Raw genomic sequence first — 15,960 nt, forward strand, 5'->3', positions numbered from 1 at the left:
GCCCCGCCCCGTAGCACTCACTTCCGTCATCATGAAGTTCTTTGAGGGACTAGTCAAGGACCATATCACCTCCACCCTACCTGACACCCTAGACCCACTCCAATTTGCTTACCGCCCAAATAGGTCCACAGACGACGCAATCGCAACCACACTGCACACTGCCCTAACCCATCTGGACAAGTGGAATACCTATGTGAGAATGTTGTTCATCGACTACAGCTCGGCATTTAACACCATAGTGCCCTCCAAGCTCGTCATCAAGCTCGAGACCCTGGGTCTCGACCCCGCCCTGTGCAACTGGGTACTGGACTTCCTGACAGGCCGCCCCCAGGTGGTGAGGGTAGGCAACAACATCTCCACCCCGCTGATCCTCAACACTGGGGCCCCACAAGGGTGCGTTCTGAGCCCTCTCCTGTACTCCCTGTTCACCCACGACTGCGTGGCCACGCACGCCTCCAACTCAATCATCAAGTTTGCGGACGACACAACAGTGGTAGGCTTGATTACCAACAATGATGAGACGGCCTACAGGGAGGAGGTGAGGGCCCTCGGAGTGTGGTGTCAGGAAAATAACCTCACACTCAACGTCAACAAAATGAAGGAGATGATTGTGGACTTCAGGAAACAGCAGAGGGAACACCCCCCTATCCACATCGATGGAACAGTAGTGGAGAGGGTAGTAAGTTAAGTTCCTCGGCGTACACATCACAGACAAACTGAATTGGTCCACCCACACAGACAGCATCGTGAAGAAGGCGCAGCAGCGCCTCTTCAACCTCAGGAGGCTGAAGAAATTCGGCTTGTCACCAAAAGCACTCACAAACTTCTACAGATGCACAATCGAGAGCATCCTGTCGGGCTGTATCACCGCCTGGTACGGCAACTGCTCCGCCCAGAACCGTAAGGCTCTCCAGAGGGTAGTGAGGTCTGCACAACGCATCACCGGGGGCAAACTACCTGCCCTCCAGGACACCTACACCACCCGATGTCACAGGAAGGTCATAAAGATCATCAAGGACAACAACCACCCGAGCCACTGCCTGTTCACCCCGCTTATCATCCAGAAGGCGAGGTCAGTACAGGTGCATCAAAGCTGGGACCGAGAGACTGAAAAACAGCTTCTATCTCAAGGCCATCAGACTGTTAAACAGCCACCACTAACATTGAGTGGCTGCTGCCAACACACTGACTCAACTCCAGCCACTTTAATAATGGGAATTGATGGGAAATTGTGTAAAATATATCACTTGCCACTTTAAACAATGCTACCTAATATAATGTTTATATACCCTACATTATTCATCTCATATGTATACGTATATACTGTACTCTATATCATCTACTGCATCCTTATGTAATACATGTATCACTAGCCACTTTAACTATGCCACTTTGTTTACATACTCATCTCATATGTATATACTGCACTCAATACCATCTACTGTATCTTGCCTATGCCACTCTGCACCATCACTCATTCATATATCTTTATGTACATATTCTTTATCCCCTTACACTTGTGTCTATAAGGTAGTAGTTTTGGAATTGTTAGCTAGATTACTTGTTGGTTATTACTGCATTGTCGGAACTAGAAGCACAAGCATTTCGCTACACTCGCACTAACATCTGCTAACCATGTGTATGTGACAAATAAAATTTGATTTGATTTATATTCATCCCACCATCCACTGAAAATATGTTTGCCAGTTCCGTGTGTGTCAGTGACAACACTCACATTATGCCTGTCCTTGCCACATCAGACAATCCCAAACTCCAATACAATACTCCTTTTTTTATTTTACATTTGTCTCAAACAAATGTCTCTTCCATAAATATGTAGTCTATTTGGGTCATATTCACATATTTTACATTGATCATTTCAGTAATACAGAAAACAGGAAAATAACTATAAATTAGCGATTCTGTTTTGGATCTTTAGAAAAAAAAGGTTTTCAAAAACTACATTTGCCATTTTAGTACACAATACAACACCACTCTGTTCATAGACACACAGTTCAACAGACAGACCTGAAAGATGATGCAAGACTTTCACACAAAAAGACTACTCCTTGGTCAGGTCAATGACAAAAATGACCAATTCTCTATTTCAATGTAGGCAGCCCACTTGTGTGACAACACAACTCTTCTTTCTGAATCCATTGACATGTCCTTTACATCCATATGCACATTGTTACAATTAGTACTCAAGATGTAATTATAATTTCCCCATGAATATGTAAGTTGTTAGTTTTGGCATTTTACCAGTAGGCATCAGTTCATGTACTGATGTGAGAACAAGAATTAACACAAAAAAAAACATTTTTTCCAAACAAGTACATTACAACTGTGGATGACAAGGGTATAAAAATGAATAAAAAAAGAGAGAATCTATGGATATGTTAATAATATGGTATAGAGACAGGCGTACAGCACATTATGTAAACAACTGTGCTGAAATGTACAATATCAACAGCTTGGCTGTGTCCAGCACAGCTTTGAGAGCAGGTTCTAAAGTCCATTATAGTGAGAGAGTCTAAGCAATGTTCATTCAAAAGAGCTGCTCTTTCCCCAAAAGGGCATACCAGTCTCTACGGGCACTCTTCTTCTCTATGTCGACAGATTCAGTCCCTTTCTGGTCTGACTCTGACCAGTTGATATTTAGTGCACATTCCAGCAGCACTGCACCTTATGTTGCCTGTTTGTCTGGGTGGCTCTTTAACTTGTGGAACTTAACACTGTCAAGCTTTTCAAACCTCTTGCCACAGTGTTCGCAGGTGAAGTTGTAGTGGGCCTCGGGGGTGTGTTTCTTCATGTGCCAGTTGAGAGATGCTCGCTGGCGACACTGGTACCCACAGATCTCACACCTGCAGAAGAGGTAGAGGGGTGGAGGAGGGAGACGAGATAAAGGGGGAAAATGTAAGATGATTCTAATCTGCAGAAAGTGTTTTTAGGAGTGCAATGTAGTCATTTCTGTTTGTGAGACACAATTGCATATATTGTACAAAACCAAAATATAAACTGTGTAGAGAAAATGAAATAAACCGTCTGGGTGTAAAAACTTGAGTGATCAAAGTGTTTCACTCACTGAAGGGGCGTCTCTCCTGTGTGTGTGCGCCGGTGAACCTCCAAGTGATTCTTCCTTTTGAACGATTTCCCACATGTTTCACAGATGAAGTCTCGGACTCCTACACAAAGTTTGACGAAAAATTCTAATCAAGTCAAATGTTATTTGTCACATGCGCCGAATACAACAGGTGTAGTAGACCTTACCGTGAAATACTTACTTACAGGCCCTTAACCAACAATGTAGTTCAATAAATTTAGTTTAGAAAATATTGACTAAATAAACAATAACGAGGCTATATAAAGGGGTTACCAGTACCGAGTCAATGTGCGGGGGTACGGCATCTGCGACAAACTTAGTTAAAAAATGAAGGGACAAGCCCAAGTTAGTTGGGCTTGGGCACGGCCTGGAGGTGCAGAATGCAGATACTTGTAATATTGAGTCCCCAGGACAGCTCACAACTCATATATCCTCTCTGCTGATTGGGGCTCTCATCAATTAGATTTTATTTGGAAGTGGTTCAGAATCCCCATTAGACATTATTGCTTAAATCAGTCAGTGTATTTAACAGCCATTGTATTTGGTAATTCTAAATGGCCATTCTACAGACCAGTGTAAAGTTGGGTGATTTTACAACCAGGTCAGCAATCATTTCACGGGCAGCACGGTTAGATAAGAAGCATCACCCAGTAAAGTTCCTTACGGTCAAAACCATTAGCTTTAGAGATGGGTTGACATTCAAAGCTGCATTATATAGTACATATTATAGCAGGATAAATATGAATACATTATTACTAGCTCATGCACCACTGTACAGTATAGCCCAGATTTAGAGTTGTTTGTGCCCACCTGAGTGGATGATCATGTGGCGATGCAGGTGGTTGGACAGATAGAACTTCTTGCCACAGCCGGGGTGGGGGCACACCTTGGTCCTCCCCTTCCTGTGAACCAGATTCACATGGTTCTGCAGGGAACATACAAAGAAAAAAAAGTACATATTATGAATCACAGCATGAAATGGTATTTACAGCAACATGTGTGCATTCGTATTATCTTTATTCGTAACTTGATGGCACGACAAGGTCAAGGTGTTCCAACTCAAGGCAAAAGCTGAAGTGTAGAGTACCTAAAAGGGCCTATTTACCTGAAAGCTGCTGATGGCTACATAGACTTGACTACAGCCTTCATACGGACAGTGGAACATCTTGAGCATTCCGTCTGCCTCGATGACAGGACCTCGTCTGCTCCTTCTACATCTGAAATAGAAAAGGGAGTGATGCTCGTGGTTCGTCTACAGAAGTGCTCTGAGGAAGTCAAGATGGGAATGAAAATGGCATGTCCATCTAAGTTTGTCTCTACAGATATGATCCCCATAATTCTCCATGCTGGCCACTCACCTGCTTAGGCCCCTCTGTAGCTCCCTTTCACAGGTGGGCTCCAAGCCATGAGACTCAACACTGGGCTGGAGCAGCTCCTTGTCACTCAGGCCTGAGAGAAAAATATCTCAAACCATTGGAATAGCAAGCTATTCATCATTGATTTTGGTCAATGTCAGTATCCATTAAATCAGCATATACAACAATTACAGCATATTCTAATCAATTGTCTGTTCGTGTAAGCAAAGGCTAAAATACTCTGTGCCAGCAGTACCTGTGATGGATTCTTCCTCTGTCGTCCTAAAGTCTGCCACTGACTGGCACATTTGGTTGTAAGCCACACCCTCTATGACAGTGCAGGTGACCTCCTCCACGTCTCCACCCCCCATGTTGAGCTGGATGCCCTCGGATGCCAAAGCCTCATAGCTGGGGCCAGTGATGATGATCAGCTACAAATGACAGGGAGAGGGACATAGGATAGGCTACATGTTAATATTACTATATAAAGGCAGTGCTTTCAGGGACGACAAATAAAATTCCAAGACAAATGACTAATGAGTATTTTTCTTAACCTGTGAACCATCCAGAGTTTCTCGCTGGTCTGGTATCTCACAGGTGGTCCCCACAGTCTGTTGTGTCTGAGAATCAAACAGCTCCCCTTGCCCAGGCACCTGCATAGAGGCTGGGACTGGATGGAGGATGGTCTGAGTGTCTACACCAACTATGTCACCCATTGTCTGTGTGGTGTCCTGCACATTGGCTTTGTCCAGTCTGTCAGTTAAGGATGCGGTCACTACAACGCACTCATAGCCATCTTGTGATGTACCCACTCCATCTCTTCTCAGGTCCTCCGCCTCCTCCTCTGGGTTGATGTCCTCCCCTACAGCATTGTAACCGGTCTCCTCCTCGTCAGACTCCTGGGCTTGCTGTCTGTCTGCCTCCATCACCACCTCCATCTCCCAGACAGACTGATTCTCAGAGAGATGCTCCATTTGTGGAGTGTCTTTGGATGGGGCCTCCGTCCCTGGGAGCTGGCTGGGAGCTGTGGCCTGCTCCACCTGATCCATAGTCACCGGGGCTCCGGCCACTTCCAAATCCCCTCCTGCATCTAGGAAAGAGAAGGTTACAGAATACGGATGCATTTAAATACAAGTTACCCTGTTTATGTCAAATCAGTGGTTCCCATACAATTACATGTGACCCAGAGCAATTAAAAGCCTAATTAGTATCTGAATGTTCTGTATCTCTTACCAGTGAGCTGTATGTGGGCATCTGTCTCTCTCCTCCTCCTCCTGGTCATGATTCCTCTGGTATCCTCCGTCCTTGTGTCACTATCAACTTCCTCCTCAGTCTCGGTCTCCATCTCAGGCTCACTGACCCCTCTTGGTGGCGAGGAGAGGTGCTGCACAAATGAATGGTCAGCATCACACTGCCAGATAGCAGAGGTGGAGAATCCAGGTTGGGGTTCCAGAGCTCTGAGCTGTGGTTCATGTGGGCAGGTCTGGGAGTGATCCTGGTACCAGGTCACCATGCTACAAAGGCTAGACACTCTCTCATTTTTCCCTGTAAGAAAATAAGTACCAACAGTGACATAAATGTAATCAATCAATCCCTCATGTAGGGATACTTTTCTTCATGGTTAAGTGGATACAATAATGCGTTGTTCTTTCTTACCTCTCTTCAGTTTTGTACAGACTTCTGGGGTTGTCTTCCTAGCGCCAGGAATATAAATATGAAGTTATTGCATGAGGATACTGTGTTAACGTTAAGCAATATTGAGTTGATAGCCCGAGCTAGCTAACCCAATTGATTGAAGGAGGTGGCCTGGGGAAGGGACTCACATTTAACAGAGGACGAGAGAGGGGATAAGCTAGCTAAACAATATTAGTTACTATCTAGCTTGATATTCTGATTTGATGTATTATTAGTAAACATACCCTCCGTATTTTTGCTGGTATCTCATCCCGTACGTGGAGTTGAGCAGGATTAGGTACTCGGCAAGTCCAGCGTCACTCAAACTCGTTCGCCGGCGAAGCTCACTCCAAACCTTGTGAGATTCTCCAAGATAAACTCGCCTAACATCATACTTCTTGCGGGACTCGAGGCGTCTTTGTGCTCGGTCAGAGTCCGTGAGCCTGGGACGGCCTCTACAACGCCTCAAAATTGATTTTATTTGATCCCCAGCTTCTTCAGCGTCCAGGGGACCCTCTTCTCCTCCATAGCCATCCGCCATCTTGACAACAGCTGTCTGTTGTTGTCATTCCTAGCGGAAGTTGTCTGACAGGAAGTGACACCACTTGGCGGGAAACAAAAATGTTCTTTGCAGATCACGCATTGAGTAGAACGTTTTATCAACGATAAACCAAGTTCATACATGTAGATAGATAGCCATAGAAAGATATGGCCGATATTTTGACGCATGTCTTTAGGACATTTATCCAACACAATGGAAAAACGAAGGATTTCAAAATCATCGCACCATCAAAATGCAGTACCTTGGTGGTCGGAGACTGTAGCGTCAACCGTTCGTTGCTGCTACTTGCGGCGGTGACAGCTGCCTCTGAATTGGGGCTCAAAGTCTCATTTTTCACTCAGGTTCAAATTCAGAGCCTTCCAGGATCATTACACGAATCCATGTCCAACCTGAGCCCCGACAATTTGAAGGTAATTAGCTATTTACATACTACTAGGCCTTTTAATAACAACTTCCCAACTAGCCTCCAGCATCTGTTATTTGTTATTAAACATGACATAACACACAGTACCACACTCCCTATTGAAATCATTGGTCAGCCCACTGACCTAACAATGTCTTATGACATCAAGCACTTTTATTTTGTGCCATGTTCAATTGGAAGATGTAGCAAGTGAATTATACATTTGTATGTCCTAAGCACACCCAATCAGTCACAGAGATGTGCATCACTTATCAGCACAAAACATGTCTGATGGGCCCACCCAAGTCCTCCCTAAAAATCAGAGGGAGAAAATGTTTTCCTGAAAAGTCCTAAACAAACTGTTCTGATTATTGGCATGAATTTATTGCAGAAAATCACGTTTTCATACCCCAGGTCCTTGGAAGATTTGCTTCAGGACGTGGCCTCTTTGCATGAATCAGCCTCTGGATCTGCTGCCCCTCCGTCGCTGATCATCGTGGATGGACTGGAGGGCTACCTGCGCGGGCCTGGGGTGAGTGGTGACCTTCAGCAGGCGGAGCAGTCCTCTGCTGCACACATCTCTGCTCTGCTGTGTGACACGGCTGCATTTCTCTCACAGACCTTGGAAGAGAGAGCCGCTAGTCTGGCCCCCTGTCGGGTCATAGCCTCGTTCCAGTCCGAGTGGGAAGGGCATGCTGGTGGGGACTCCTCAGACCCTGTCCTCTCAGTGTTAGACCGCTACTTTCAGGTTAGGTGTACCTTGGACCAGGACTGGAACTCTGCCCCTGCTGTAGCAGGACCACAGGACACGTGGCATGTTTACCTTTCTGGTGCTGGGATCACAGAAGACCCTATTGCTAAGGATGAGGAGGACTCAAGTCTGGCACAAGAATGGCGACTGGTCATTTGCCCCAATCGCTCAATGGAGTTTACAATGGTTTGAAATCTATTAAATGACTTACTAGTGGACAAGGAAGAAATAATAGACATGCAAAAAACATTCTTATATTAAACAATTGCATTCCCAAAGACAGATGCAAGGGGAACAGTTTTTTTCCCCATTGTACAAAATGGTTTTCACTAGTGTATACAAAAGATTTCAGCAAAGTTTTTATGTGAATTAAACCACTCTGACTGAATTGTACTGTTCTTGACTGCTCTGGCACAATATAATTTGAGTCTGTTCTCCTCCCTTGCCCTGTTGTCTTCTCTCCTACACAATGTGACTTCACATTCAACCATTCAATTCTAATTTGCATTACTTTTCTGTCTAACTGTTGTGCTTGTGGCGCATTCTAAAATAATTTGTAGAGGGAAGATTAGGCTGATGTTATAGACGGGACAGCAGAGAACATCACGAAAAACGATGTGCACTCTTCAATGGGGCAGAAGGCTGTGTGTTGTCATTCTGGATGGCCAGATAGCTAACAATGACATCTAGTTCTTGATACCATGTCTTGTTTTGACTGATGTCACGTCTACGCTAATATGGTAAACATTAGCTAGCTAACCACCAACTGTAACTATGTATTTGAGACAGCAAGTGCTCATTGTACAACCTTTATGATTTCAATAAACATTGGAGATGAAATATAGTGTACATGTTGTCAACAATCTAAGCCAACCCCGTCGATTTTGCCACATAGTTGTGCACCAGTGGTTTTATTGCTAAACAACCAACCCATCTATAGATATTAGCTATCAGGAGCAATTAGAATGTCTCCCCACGTTTTTCTCAACTAAAGGACAACAAGAAAATCAGTTTACAAGCATTTCGATACACCCGCAATAACATCTGCTAAATATGTGTATGTGACCAATAACATTTGCTTTAATGCCATACATTTTTAAATCATATTAGTACAAAAAAAAACATTGAAGATATCTAATATGGAAGCGCTTCAGAATTGATTAACATTTGTTATGTTTCAGGCATTATAATGACATTTTTGTTGACCATAAAGAGATACTGAGTTACAGAAATGCTTGTCAGAAGTTTCGTATAGGTAATCATCACAGTATTATCATAACATGTGAGGAAAAAGTCAGGAAACATTCACCAGTTTGTTTAGAAATGAACACTGAAAATAACTGAAAACTAAAGGGTTTAAAGATAGAAAAATGAGGAACTAGTTAATATTCTAAATGTTAGTAAACAAAAAATAAACATGTTTGATTGGAGCCTTTTCTAAACAAATGTTCACTTTGGTTGTTTTTAAAAGATATGTTCTATAACTGTGTTCTGTGAGGGGATTGTGCTCCTTATCTTCTCTGGACAAATCAGAACCTCATCTCATTATGCTAAGATCTAGGTCACTCGTATAAGGAAATTGTTGTGAACTTCACTTGTTATGACGTCCAATACCCTTTTCCCCAATGCCCAGGCTACTCAACTACTGTCCACATTCTAAGGAACGGGACGATACCACTATCTTGGCAAAGAAACAAAACATGAAATAGATTTAACTTCTTTAGGAAAACAGCCCTAATGTTGAAAGCAAATAATTTTGCTGTCATCCAGAGTCACATGTATTTATTTCCCAAGCTATTGCGCACAATATTTTACATACAGCAGGTTTTTAAAGGACCGAAGAGTTTCATCTGCTTTCTGTTTCCATTTTGCCATGAAAAATATATTGCGATACTCTACCACCCTCAATCTCAATTTTGGACCTCAAAGCCAGTTCAACTGCATGTTTTCATTGTTCCCCTCTAGTCAGGGACCGATTTAGACCTGTGACTTCAGGTGTGTGAAATGAATTACCAGGTAGAACAGAAGAGCAGCAGGCTCCGGACCTCGTAGGGTCAGAGTTGAGTATGCTTGCCCTACCACATTGAATTGTCATATTAACATGTGTTGATGTAAACAACTCTTTTTCACCAATGGAACAACTTAAAATGTGACAATGTTTTTTCAATCTACTCATACATTTAGCCAAATCACTATTTTTGTTTGTTGGGTGGGAGGAATTACCTACATTTTCAACAAACTGGTGTTTATTTAAACCTCCCAAAAAATGTCATTTGAATTATTTACAGTTTCAACAATTATGGCCTCTCAAAATGCATGATAATATGTAAGATTCAATGAGGTGACAATTAGATAGACAAATGTACAAACATTCAAACACTGGAACCATCATGACTTTTACAACCTTTGTTGATCTAAGCATTGCAAGCAAGAGGTGTACAATAGCATCATACTGAAATGTGACACATTGCCTAAACACATTCCTGCACATCCTACAGTAGCTCTTCATTCTCGCAGGAGCTTCATGTTAAGACCATGGCTACATCTTAGTGATACTCTTGTACAATACACAATAGACAAACACAATATTTACAATGAAAGTGTCAACATTATCTAGTTATTCCAATAAAAATATAGAAAATAACCTTATAAATTGACCTACAAGATCCAATGATCTTAGAACATACACATTACATGTGTTGTATAATATCAACTTTAGAGTGTTTCCGTTGGTCATGTATTTCTCAAACATTTGCCTTCCGATTGAAGGGATATTGTGAGAATGAGCTTGTGACATCCAAAAGTATTATGAAATCCTTACCAGGGATACCTTTGACTTTTCCTCACCAAAGCCTTTGAGCTTAAATGTTGCTTTGTCTGTTATCTCATAGTTAAGAGAGTAGCCTACACCCTGGCTTTTTACATTCCACTGACAAGAAGATGGAGTCCATGTAGAAGCCTTGGCCAAACATCCCAACTGTTTTTCAGCTTCAATGGACCTTTAAGCCTCAGTTCATAGTCTTGTTAGCCTTAATTCAGAATGCAACGTGGATGGGCGTACCTATGGGTCTTCTGTGTGCAGGGATCTCGTTCTTGTACTCATTGGTATAGATAACTCCCTTCCCAATGTCATCGATCTTACTTGAGCTCATCGGACTGTAATCCATGGAGACGCCTGAGTCGGCCACTGCCATGTAGGTGTACCCAGGGCCCTTGGGCGGCCAGGTGTGGTTTGGGTACTCAAAACTGGACTGGGACGAGAGGCGGCCCAATCCTGAGCTCTGTTGGAAGGAGCCCAAGTCTGATCGAGATTCAGAGGATGTCCTTCCAGAGGCAAAGAGAACCTGCAGGGGCAAGGTTTCTTCCAATATGTCATCCAGAGGCTCCTCCCCACTGTGGTTCTGAGCATTGAGGGTGACATAGGCATCATGGGACTCAAGTAGAGAAGACTGGGTCCAGGGTGCAGGGTGCTGATGAATAGCCCGGAGCTGGTCCATCGGCCAGTGCTCCTGGGGGGTTTCTCTCCACCCCTCCATCAATGCAGAATCCACCCTCTTTAGCTTCTCGTCTTCATCCTCCTCACCAAGTGCCTCTGAGGCCTTGGGCGGCAAAGCGGAGCTGGGTAAGGCGGGACCAAGGCTAACCTCTGAGAGCACCTCTAGTGGTGCAGGGAATTCCTCGGAGTAGAAGTAGGTTGGCCTCAACCATAAGCCTCCAGTGCTGTGGCCCAACCACTCCTATTGACAAACCAAATGAGAGAGGTTCAAGAGTCTGCACTAATATTGAGTCAAGATGAACAGACTACGATACACACAAAAGATATAGATAAACACTGCACAAGGTACTTCATACCGAGTTTCATATTCCAAGGATGCGAAGACCAATACTGGATTTATTTGTCTCACCTGAAAGTCACCGCCATAAACCTTAAAGAGGCCTTGGAACTTGCTTTCAGGGGTGGGAATGATTGGCCAGATCTTCTTCAACAGGAACCTGAGGACAATATTGTACAGCCTTATTCCATAAATACACCACTGAGGATGTCTCTACAAAGGAGATCACTAAAGAGTGTAGTTACAGTGGTAGACTAAAAACTTTGGAAAGTTGTTGTTTATGGTAACTGACCTGCGATGAGACATGAGCACAAGGAGAGACAGCAGGGTGAGGACGAGAGAGATGATGAGACTCAGGGACACGATGAGAGGGTCCAAGTCTGCAAATAAGATATCACAGCAACAAGGTTACACCAGGGATGAAATCCAAGGGAGGGATCCCTCACAAATAGAACAAAGATGTTGAGCTCACGAGACAAGCACATTATTTTTGTGAATGTTGCTGCAGGAGAAAGAAGCTTACCACCAGGCATTGTTTCCATCAGTACCGGGTCAGTCCAGGCGCTCCAGTAGCCGCTGTAGCTGATGCCGTCCAGTTTGACACGAATGTGCACCTTGTACTTAGTGCCTGACTGCAGACCACGCAAGATGAGCTCAGAGCTGGCTTGCACCTCCTCCACCTGAAGACGAGATGATAATGCATTGTCATTGACACATCTCTGCCGAAGGCCAAGAAAGGAACAGCACCATTATTCACAAGAACTTTTCTCTTGTCTGGTTGAAAACTTCTACCTCTGATATGAGTGTGTGTTGTTCATACCTTTCCAATGTGGCTCCCTGCCATGGCGTAGCTGACCTCGTACATCATGCTGTCACCCATGTACTTGAGAGAGGGAGGCAGCCAGCTGGCCTTCAGCTGCCCCTGCATCCCTGTACTCGTCAATGTCAGATTGGCAGGCGGGTCTAACAGGACTGACACAGACATGAGAAGAAACTGTAATTCCTAAATCCTGAAAAAACAAATGGAATAGTTCCCAAAAGTTACCCACAACCAAAACTCTATAACTCACAGACAAGTTCAATGAAGAGACTGCGGTTGTGGATCAGCAGGTCGTCCCGAAACACCCGGATGTCAAGGGGCACAAATAATTGAGTCTGGGACAACCTGCAAAAATACAGCCTCTTGCCACCTGCTGCTGGTAGGGCAGTTACGGAACACTCACTGCTGTTCTCATTCCTGCAGAGGAGGAGAGACATTTGGATTGTTTACACTTTGTATAAAGTTTCTAGGCTAAATGGAAAATTGAGGTGATCATTCTTCAAAACACATCTTCATAGCAGGTAGCAACCTTCTACCAAGACAAGGTGAGAGAATATGGTACACATAGCAGCAATTATTAACGGAGCGCTTTGCCTGATCATGACTTACTGGTATGTGTATATGAATGAGTATTGGTCAGCAGAGCCAGCCCTTTCCTCATCCTCCTCCCAGAAGCAGGTGAGGTCTGACATCCCTTCAGCAAAGCACTTTGGATTCTCTGGCTCAGCGTGGAGCAGCAGAGCCACTGTGTGGACAAGGGAGGGAAGACGTAGTCCACAAGGAAAATGTGTGTTGGGGCATTATTGGTATTGACAATTCAGTAAACACAGGTGAAGACTTAAAGTCTCCAAACAGCTCCAGAGGAATGACTATTGCTGATTAGTGATTATTCTAACTATTTTTAACAGCTATTAAATTCACCAAATTCACCAAAACCTTTGACAATTGATAACCTGTCTCTATCTTAACCCAAATCTAAAACATCAAACATATTTTGTGGAAATACAAAATATAACATGATTGAAAATAAGCGTTATAATTGTAAACACTTGTGTTACAGAAGGTGACGAAAACAAGTAGGATATTTGGGAAAATGTGTCCTACCTTTAGTTTCCAAAGCTTGTGCACCATGCACGATGGACGTTTTCTGAGCGCAAAATAATACACAAAATACCAACAGCTTATTCAGGTTATCGTTTGTCATCTTTTTGTCTCCTCTGAGAACAAAGCGGCCTACGCGTTCTGTTGTACTGCATAACTGGTAGGCACCCAGCTCCAAACGTCTGTTTTCTCCATCTCGCTTCGTGACAGTCTGTCTCCGAGATACTATGGATAGTGCAACACAGTTGTGCGTGCATCACAGGAGATAAGGTGTGAGCGAGTGTCCATGCCAAGCTGTTTACTTTTTACTCAAACCCAACTGTAGAGGTGGAGCATACAAAATATTTTCACTCATGTCTGTGGGCGGGACTAGAGTAAGGTTACAACATGCTTCCATTGGAACAATATGTCCCCCCAAACCACAGGGAACCTTGGAGAAAGCTGGGGGCCACAACACAACTCTAAGTGACAACTGCATTTAGTTGTAGTGGGCTATTTTTTCGACATGCATAATTGAAGTTCCTTATTGTGAGGAACAAAGGAGGCACGTGGCAGACATACGCAGGTAATAGGGTAGGCCTAATAACTGAAAACCCACATGGAGCCAGTGAACTCACAACTCAGCGTAAACGGTCTCTTATCTCTGACCTGCACCCATGTTTTTGAGCTCGACCTGCGTTATCTGTATTGCAAGGGGTAGTGTCCCGTGATAAGCATGGGGGCGTTTAGGCTCATCCCAACCCTACATCATTTGAATGTAATTTAGCCTGGCCTTACATCACTTGACTTTAGTGGGCTCAGGCTGAGGATTTCTCATTTGGCACTAAGATCACTGATAGGCACCAGTATATGATGGAAGACTACAGTATGATGTAAAAATATAAAAAGGTTACAAAACATTGCAAGAGGATTAACTGCAAAGGACACAAAGGCTGTGGTTAACTGGTAGGTGACAGGAAAGGGCACCAGGAAACCTCTTATTGTTGAGGAGGACCACAGCAGTGTGGTTTTCTGTGTCGTTAGATAACAGAAACACCACAACCCCCCCCCCCTTATCCAAATGGGAAGGGAGGTAGGACGTAAGGCCATAAATGATTAATGATATCACCATAAAGACTAACCTAACCACATAGAACATGGGTCTCAAGCCTTTGTCCGCTTGACTGCATAGATGTTGTGCTTTCACAAGTTCTAATCATCTAAACGATTTAGCATCAGGATTGCACAATAAAACGGCAACTCAAGAATTTATATTTTGTAATGAAGTCTTTATTTTCATAAACACATGCAATGTATATGCCTTTTCTAATAAGATTTTCCATCAGACAGAGAGCCTTAAAAATTGGAACAAAACAAATATACATTGACACAACAGTATAGTTCCCCCTTAATAGTATAACAAACCTCCTATATAACCTATGGAATGCCATACTACACAAAAACTAACCAATTCCACAGAAAGAAATTAAAAGGATAAAATTACTCACTTACAACTTCAGATGAACATAATTATCAAAATATATGTTATGGGTCCTTTTAATCAACTGACATTGAAGTATTTAGATAAACTGGGTATCAGTGCATCAGCATGTGATTTAGAGAAGTCCTCCTCAGTACTTTCAGTAAAACCTCACCACTTTCAATCCAGTTACCTTCAGCAGCAGAAAGAAAAACACTATTTAAATACACTGACAAAAACACCACCCAGAAAGCTTTACCACTTGGGCATAATGCAGATGTAATGTGGGTATAGTGTTTTTACACAGCTATAAAAAGGTTAACAGTTAAGTCTCCAGTCAAATATTTCACACCACGAGACCACTTGCTCGTGGTAGGAGATGAACAGGGGAGACCACTTGCTCGTGGTAGGAGATGAACAGGGGAGATCACTTGCTCGTGGTAGGAGATGAACAGGGGAGACCACTTGCTCGTGGTAGGAGATGAACAGGGGAGACCACTTGCTCGTGGTAGGAGATAAACAGGGGAGATCACTTGCTTGTGGTAGGAGATGAACAGGGGAGACCACTTGCTTGTGGTAGGAGATGAACAGAGGAGACCACTTGCTTGTGGTAGGAGATGAACAGGGGAGACCACTTGATACAAATTAGCCAGCTAATATCAAACAACGAGTCAGTATCAGCTGTGCTTCCAGGTGGATAGGTGTGATAAGAAATTGGAGAGAGTAGGCGCTCATGAATACTTTTGGCGGGCTTTGACCCAACCCCTCAGCTTTAGCAGTGCTTTGGCGTAAAAACATAAGGCTGCTATCCCGCCGAGACCGTGCCTGTCCCTAACTGATGGCCAGTGAACAGTGTGGGGCTAGTGATAGGGAAATGGCAGTGTCTGTGAGTAACAGAG

The 15,960-nt window shown here is 43.6% G+C and overlaps 3 protein-coding genes across 5 annotated transcripts; 1 reads left to right on the forward strand and 2 right to left on the reverse strand.

The window, feature by feature from the left end:
• Positions 1-1,777: 1,777 nt before the first annotated feature.
• LOC118365511 (zinc finger protein 653-like) lies at positions 1,778-6,760 on the reverse strand. Of its 2 annotated transcripts, none has more exons than XM_035747781.2 (10): positions 6,378-6,760; positions 6,115-6,152; positions 5,692-6,003; positions 5,013-5,548; positions 4,715-4,889; positions 4,462-4,567; positions 4,209-4,320; positions 3,914-4,028; positions 3,086-3,185; positions 1,778-2,864 (listed from the first exon to the last, which is right to left on the reverse strand). In XM_035747781.2, the coding sequence occupies exons 1-10, from the start codon at positions 6,671-6,673 to the stop codon at positions 2,687-2,689; spliced, it is 1,968 nt and encodes a 655-aa protein (XP_035603674.1). In that variant the 5' UTR covers positions 6,674-6,760; the 3' UTR covers positions 1,778-2,686. The 2 variants fall into 2 exon arrangements, with proteins under 2 accessions (XP_035603674.1, XP_035603675.1); XM_035747782.2 differs by having other exon boundaries at positions 4,462-4,552; positions 6,378-6,758.
• A 36-nt stretch (positions 6,761-6,796) lies between these two features.
• LOC118365514 (uncharacterized) lies at positions 6,797-8,688 on the forward strand. Of its 2 annotated transcripts, XM_035747785.2 has the most exons (3): positions 6,797-7,104; positions 7,489-7,629; positions 7,717-8,688. In XM_035747785.2, exons 1-3 carry the CDS (start codon positions 6,841-6,843, stop codon positions 8,038-8,040), a joined length of 729 nt encoding a protein of 242 aa, XP_035603678.1. In that variant the 5' UTR covers positions 6,797-6,840; the 3' UTR covers positions 8,041-8,688. The 2 variants fall into 2 exon arrangements, with proteins under 2 accessions (XP_035603678.1, XP_035603677.1); XM_035747784.2 differs by having other exon boundaries at positions 7,489-8,688.
• Positions 8,689-8,906: 218 nt separating this feature from the next.
• Positions 8,907-15,294, reverse strand: epor (erythropoietin receptor). The gene is made up of 8 exons (XM_035747783.2): positions 13,606-15,294; positions 13,111-13,246; positions 12,752-12,918; positions 12,502-12,653; positions 12,205-12,361; positions 11,974-12,061; positions 11,754-11,841; positions 8,907-11,585 (listed from the first exon to the last, which is right to left on the reverse strand). The coding sequence occupies exons 1-8, from the start codon at positions 13,703-13,705 to the stop codon at positions 10,884-10,886; spliced, it is 1,590 nt and encodes a 529-aa protein (XP_035603676.2). The 5' UTR covers positions 13,706-15,294; the 3' UTR covers positions 8,907-10,883.
• Between the last annotated feature and the right edge of the window lie 666 nt (positions 15,295-15,960).

The sequence above is a fragment of the Oncorhynchus keta genome, chromosome 32 (genome assembly GCF_023373465.1).
Source record: "Oncorhynchus keta strain PuntledgeMale-10-30-2019 chromosome 32, Oket_V2, whole genome shotgun sequence".
Lineage (NCBI taxonomy): Eukaryota > Metazoa > Chordata > Actinopteri > Salmoniformes > Salmonidae > Oncorhynchus > Oncorhynchus keta.